The sequence below is a fragment of the Neodiprion fabricii genome, chromosome 2 (genome assembly GCF_021155785.1).
Source record: "Neodiprion fabricii isolate iyNeoFabr1 chromosome 2, iyNeoFabr1.1, whole genome shotgun sequence".
Lineage (NCBI taxonomy): Eukaryota > Metazoa > Arthropoda > Insecta > Hymenoptera > Diprionidae > Neodiprion > Neodiprion fabricii.
In genome coordinates, this window is record NC_060240.1 from 15,347,704 (window position 1) to 15,354,501 (window position 6,798).

Consider the following 6,798-nt stretch of genomic DNA (forward strand, 5'->3'; position numbering starts at 1 on the left):
CATGTTACAGTGGGGTGAACGCTCGCATGATTGATAAAGGAAAAGTCGTTTTACTCAGGTGATTCGGCGTACGATTAGATTGACGGCTGGTCAAAATCATCGCCAAGAATGGACTAATTATTGCAGTAACTCAAAATGCAAACATAAAGAACATCTACTTTGGACTATTGCCCCTAGAAAACGGAGTCCGGTCAATCGCCTTAATTTTGGCCGTCATTTTCTGACGAACTGAAATCGCGAGACGTTTTAAGCATATATAAGTAAGTAGAAACTTTAATGTTAACCTTTGCTACAGTCACCTGGGATGTCACCCCTGCATTGAAACTGTTTCTACATGAGTACTTTTTCGTGTGCTGCTCCAATGAAAATAGATAATACGTTTTGGAATTTTTCATTTTGAAAGGTTCATCATTTTCCTCAGATTTCTCATTTTGAAAGGTTTGAACAACATTGTCAATATTCTATGGAACAGCTGTTGATGTAGAAACAATTTCAACTGGGGTGGAATCCAACCCGTATGTATCGTATTGAATTATTTTGAGGTGTGTACGGCAAATTAGCATATTTCGTTATTATTTTAATTTGATAGAATCCTTTTCCGACTATTAAAAGAAAGTCGTTTATCTTTTACCGACGAATAGTTGATAATATATTACAAGTTAATATTGGAATATGTTTGTCATATAAAATCAACGTTTTCAGATACTTATATGTGTTTCAAACTTTGCACAATTTCGGTTCGTCAGAAAATGGTGGCCAAGATGGAGGCGATTGTATGGAATCTGTTTTGTAGGAAATCTACTTTGGATTATTCAACCGCTTGTAACATCCTCATCGCGTCTTGCAGAAGACCTTATGCCTTCAGCCGTTGGCTATATCGTGCTATTTATTTCACTATCCAAGTCTCTGGACACGTCCAATACTACGTACTTGAGATTATACAAGACACGTACCTGTCTGACTGAACAATTTAACGTACGATCATTCAGAAGACTTATAATATACAACGAGGGCCAAGCACAGTTCAGTTTGTTTCTCGATATTCACTGTGCAAGAAGTGGACTGTGTGTGAATCCGATTGATGTGATTAACTGAACCTAGTCCATTTGGAGTTCTGAATTTTGTGCTGCTTACGTCAATATGACGGTTGGAAGTGAAGGACATCCTACAGATGAATCATCCGGTTTCAAACCCAGGGATTTCACAGTGTTTTGGAAATGTCCTGATACTGGTCAGTAATCTGTAGAATGTATTTTGCATGATTCATAAAATGGGCTACCTACGATATCGATCGCATGTTGTCATTTATATCAACATATATGGTGATACAGGAAAAATGTTGGTTTCGGTCGAAAATGACTTTTTCTAATTTCAACGGATCTTCATGCTTCCGGATATCTTGTATCCGAAAAACAGGTTTCTAGAAAAATGCTGGCTTGTTTGTCTGTCCCGTCAAACTGTAGCTATGATTTCGAAAACGGATGGATGCAAAAATATGAAAGTTATATGACTTCACAATCAAATGTTGAGCATGAAAAATTGCCATGTCCAGTTTTCTTTGACTGTATGCTTGAATCGAAAAAAAATCATAAAACTCTGAGGACTCTGACACAGTTTATACGACGTATAATGAAAATTTTATATGAATCGTTATGAAACGAGTAAAATAATGCAATAAGAAACAATTTCCTGAAAAATAAAAGAACCATTTAACGAATAAAAGAGAATTTTGACAATAAAAGATTTTTATCGTATCTGATGGTATTTCTAGTAACTGAATTGTTTTGTATTATAGTGCTGAGAAGTGGTGCAAAAAGTTCTATTTTCACGGCTTCTTTGAACATCGATTCTAAAAAAGTATCCTGATTTTGACAACTGAAGTTCTTTGACACGTTTTCGAGACCATAATTATTTTGAAGAATCAAATAAACGACTGTAAAAAACATAAAAATTGAAAATTTTACAAAGAAAAAAACAAGTAAATTCATTCGGAGGAAAGTAGAAGGCGTTATACCTTGTGTGAATAATAATGCAGGGAAACAGTTTCTCCGTATTGAAGGCTTGCATCACCGTCAATTGTGTGGTAAATTAATCGGGTTTACGTGATGACTTAATTCTCGGATATGTTTGGCACGAACAGCGTGACGTGGCTTTGAGAAAATGCGAACCCTGTCATTGATAACAGGAGTTATTTTTCTACTTTTTTGTCAAGTAGGTTTCTTTCTGGTAGCTATTGGGATCTTGTGTGGAGTATGGATGTCAATGAAAATGCAAGAATGGCTTCAAAAGCAACTGAAACTGCTTAAATTGGGGTTGAAATTACGCGGACCACCAGCTCTACCGTTCATTGGGAACGCGCTTCAATTTGCGTGCAGCCCCGAAGGTAAGACTGGCACAGAAAGTGTTGAATAATTAGTAATTCTGCACGCGTGCCTGATTGGGAAGGCCTTCCGTGAAGAATGACACTACAGTGAGTCATTCGATGTCAAGGTTTTTTGCTAAATGTTTTATTGTCCAACAGTTTGGAGGTTCTTCTCTTTTTTACTTGGATAGCAATTTGCGTGGAATATTCTGATTAAAACGCGAATTTGATTAGACTTTTCGCATTTTTAGAAATACTGGATCGGATCGTCGACCTGTGCAAGCACTACGATTCGCCGTTCCGATTTTGGCTTGGACCGAAACTTTTTGTCATTCTCACAAAGCCCTGTGACATAGAAGCAAGTGATCTCGGTTCTTTCTGAGTTTGGTACTGAGAAATACAACACAATAACACCGATATCTAATTTCAGGTGATACTTGGCAGTCCTAAAGCAGCGTACAAAGATCTAGTTTACCGTTTTTTTCAGCCCTTTATTGGGCGTGGGCTTATATCAGGTTCAGGTAACACTCTAAATTAGCACAGCTAACTTCAATCACCTTCATTTGCTAATTGACAAGTCTTTGAAGGACCAACGCAGAGGACACATCGCAAATTAATCATGCCGATGCTGAATGCAAAGGTGTTGGACGAGTACGTTGAATACTTTGTTCATCACAGTGAATACTGTGTCAATCGTCTGGAGGAGCTTGTTGACACTGAAGAGTTCGACATTTATCCTTTCTTGGAACATTGCACAATCGACATTATACTAGGTGAGTTTCAGAGCACAAGAATACGTCTCACCCATTCCTTTATTCCTACAAAGTTATCTTCAATGCGCAGATACCATCATGGGAGCTTCTGGAACGTCGCAACAAGGAGGATATCAGCAGTTGGCCGAGGCGTCTAGAAAGTAACTGACTTTTTATTGTACGGATATGATCGAAAAATGAACAGTTTCGATGCTTGACTCTCGTAGCAACCAATTTTTCATAAGTTGGAAAATTATCTAGTCTATCGGACATAATGGTTTGCTCTTCGTGAGCGAAAATTGAACTCCATTACTAACTTGAGGCTGTGTGAAGCTCATTGCATGACGAACCAACCATGTTTTATCGCTGATTTTTCAACAGGATTTACGATTTGGTATACCCACGAATGACGAAGCTGTGGTTGCACCCAGATTGGATCTACGGTTGGACTGACTATGGCGAGCAAACTGTTACAGCAGCTGAAATAGTTCATAGTTTCACGGAGAGCGTGAGTAGCTAAATGAAATTGCTTGAAATTTCTTGTATCTCTCCGAGTTGACAAACGAACGTCACAATTTTTAGCTTATCGTTCGCAAGCGGAAGGAACACCACGCCTTGGAAAGAGGCTCTGTTTTAGCGAGTCGACCCCGCTTGATGCTCCTCGAACAACTCATCGCCCACGTGGAGAAAACCAGCGTCATGAATGACGAAAAGCTCAGAGATGAGATATACACCGTTTTTCTTGCCGTAATTAAACGTTCACTCACTTTTGACGGAAAGTTGGTATGAAATTAGGTTGAATATGGACTAACCGAGTGTAAAATACTTGTTTCAGGCACAAGACACATCAGCTGTTATCAGTTCTTTCGTGTTCCTGATGCTAGGGATGCATCAGAGTATTCAGGTGCCTAATTCACTACCATGTACCATATTACCCAGTCACAATGAATAAAAATTTCCATTTATTTATCTTCGCATTTTTCTACGTAGGACAAGGTGCGAACAGAGTTGCATGAGGTCCTGGGCGAGGGCAGTGTGACGGCGGAAAACATCCACGACTTGAAGTATGTCGAGATGGTCGTCAAGGAGACACTCCGTTTATTCCCCATAGCACCGTTGATGGTGCGGGAATTGAAGGGTGATGTAGAACTTCGTGAGTTATTATCAATTTTTGAGGAATGTCGATTTCTTGAAGTTTGGCGTAAATTGCATTCAAGTCCCTAACATTTTGTTGGCAGTTCTGGAACACGCAGCCTCATATGTTCAGTTTCCAAAAAGGTTTCAATCTCCCGTGCTTTCAGAGTGCGAACATTTCTTTTTTCCAGAGACAATGACATTGCTGGAAGGATGTTCAGTCATCATGGTACCGTACATGACGCATCGTGATCCGAACCACTGGGCGAATCCGGATGAATTTGATCCAGACAGATTCGCATCAGAAAACTCGGTGGGCAGGCACTCCTGTGCTTATGTACCGTTTAGCGGTGGTCTGAGAGGATGCATTGGTAAGGTAATTATCGCATGCGTTCAAATTAGGGAAACTGATGGCTGACATTTTTTTCAGGTCAAAAATACGCCATAATGTGTTTGAAGACAGTTGTGGCCAATGTTGTTAGGAGATTCCGATTGAGTTGCAAAAAATCTTTGCATGAGCTCAGGTTGAAGACAGACATCTCCATTCGGTCCATTGACGGTTATAAAGTATCCATCACTCATGCGTAAGGTCGTCGATTCTTCGACTCGTTTGCCAGAGATAAACGAATCGCCACAGACTCGAGGCTCTTTGGAAAGATGCTCGATGACGAGCACAGCATTCCATTTTCCTAAGTCTCGAGAAAAATGATCCATGTCATTAAAAAATTCGTTATTCTTCATAATTACATCGTGCATGCATATTTGATATGAAAACTAATGTAGACGAATGTAAATTGTCATATTCTTGATGTATTATATGCATACAAGAATATGTTAACGTAGCTTGAATTATTAATAGACGAAAAGATAAGAATGAATATAGCTACAATTTGCCGTACGTGCCATAAAGTTTAGAATAAAAATTTCATATTCAAATCTGCCAAAATTATAGTATTCCGCTGAATTGTTATGTATGCGAAATGACATCTATGATTAATAAACAAATAAGAATCAAAATTAACGGCATTAAAATTCAAATTCGTAACCCATTATCTTGTCTTAGCGCTTTGATTGGATAATTGTCACGTGTAAATGATCAAGATTCTTTTCTACACTCAGTTTATCGGGTATTCAACGCTAAACTCGATGCAGATCTATTGCGCAATTCGTGATGGATGTCGGCTATGATTAATGTGTTCCACACTAAAAACATTAATTATTTACGGACACGGATTTGATCAAGTGTCAGTAATATGTCGGCTGTAATGAGTGGGGGTAGAAAATCAGAAAAACCGAAAATCAGCATGGCCAGACTTCCGAATATAAAAGTATCGCAAATTCACAACATAGAGAGAACAAAGTGTGAAATCTCATCAAGTCAGAAATAATACAGATAGATTATAAAAGTAGCGAAATTTGAAGTTATGCAATTTAGAATACACAACTGGTGAAAATTCCGAAAGGCTATTTGCAGAATGAGGCAAATGCTATCGCTCACAAGCTCAATTAACATACCTTCAGATGGATAATAATGTAGAATTTTGGTTAGTTAGAATACGTAAATGCGAAAGATGAAGAATCAGAACGGCTAGAATTTCGGTAGGTAATCTCATAGAAGGGTCAGAATATAGAATTGAAGTATATCAGAATCGTCAGAATGAAGAATCGCAATATATCAGAAGAATCAATAACTTAAACCAAGAAATATAATTTTGTGACATGGGGAGTTATGTTTCATCTTTTAATGAGACAAAAATATTGCAACTAAAAACATGCGACCGATGCACCCGTTTGGAACTCTAGATTCGCGATTTTTTACGTGCGATTTCCTTGAAATCTTACAATCGTGGGTATCTGGGATCGCTGATTACAAATCTGAGTTTAAAATTCTGGAGTTTGAAAAGCTGAACTGAATACCAGCTCAAACACGTGTTATTCAGCTTTTTTCCCACGACATGAGCAGTGGTTCCACTCATAACGCACACTAATCCTGCCTGATATAACGATTTGAAAAACTCAAAGTTGTCCATTTGCTTTAAGTAATGACCCTTCTACATTACGGATGTCTGTTTTCTACAATTTCCAGACGATGAGTTCAAATTTTAATTTTTATATTATTCGGACGTTTGCCAATTTGTACCATTCTACATATTTGTTTTCTGGAATATTGACCGTATACGTTATCGGATTTTGCATGTTTGAATTCTTAAAATAACGTTTTCTGAAGTAATTGGTTTGGAAAGCAGAACCCTGTACCAAATACATTTTTAGTAAACTGTAGCTTATTTTTGGCACCATTCGGGGTTTAAAATTTAAGATAATATCTATTCTCTAATAGTTGTTATTCGAGTTTAATAAATTCGAAATTCTTGCTAGTCTGATTTTCTACCTACCTCCGTGCAATGACATATTGGTCTATGAATCAATGAAACTTCAGTCAATCATCATACAATATCAACTTTCGTTCTTGGTATGAAACACATTTATAAAACTTGCAACACAAGGCACTATTTACATAAGGGGTATTACACGCGAAACGGAACGGGTTTT

The 6,798-nt window shown here is 37.9% G+C and overlaps 1 protein-coding gene across 1 annotated transcript; it reads left to right on the forward strand.

Annotated features, from left to right (window-relative positions):
• Positions 1-797: 797 nt before the first annotated feature.
• On the forward strand, positions 798-5,708 carry LOC124175032 (cytochrome P450 4C1-like). The gene is made up of 12 exons (XM_046554842.1): positions 798-1,231; positions 2,216-2,383; positions 2,614-2,720; positions 2,793-2,883; positions 2,950-3,135; positions 3,206-3,275; positions 3,496-3,622; positions 3,697-3,861; positions 3,950-4,018; positions 4,105-4,267; positions 4,440-4,619; positions 4,679-5,708. The coding sequence occupies exons 1-12, from the start codon at positions 1,141-1,143 to the stop codon at positions 4,834-4,836; spliced, it is 1,575 nt and encodes a 524-aa protein (XP_046410798.1). The 5' UTR covers positions 798-1,140; the 3' UTR covers positions 4,837-5,708.
• The last annotated feature ends 1,090 nt before the right edge of the window (positions 5,709-6,798 follow it).

What these genes read in the sequence shown, in the direction of transcription:
- LOC124175032 (XM_046554842.1), top strand. Translation starts at nt 1,141, where the DNA reads ATGACGGTTGGAAGTGAAGGACATCCTACAGATGAATCATCCGGTTTC. An exon ending in ATTTGCGTGCAGCCCCGAAG is followed by an intron (nt 2,384 to 2,613) that starts GTAAGACTGGCA and finishes TCGCATTTTTAG; the next exon opens with AAATACTGGATCGGATCGTC. An exon ending in TTCATAGTTTCACGGAGAGC is followed by an intron (nt 3,623 to 3,696) that starts GTGAGTAGCTAA and finishes CACAATTTTTAG; the next exon opens with CTTATCGTTCGCAAGCGGAA.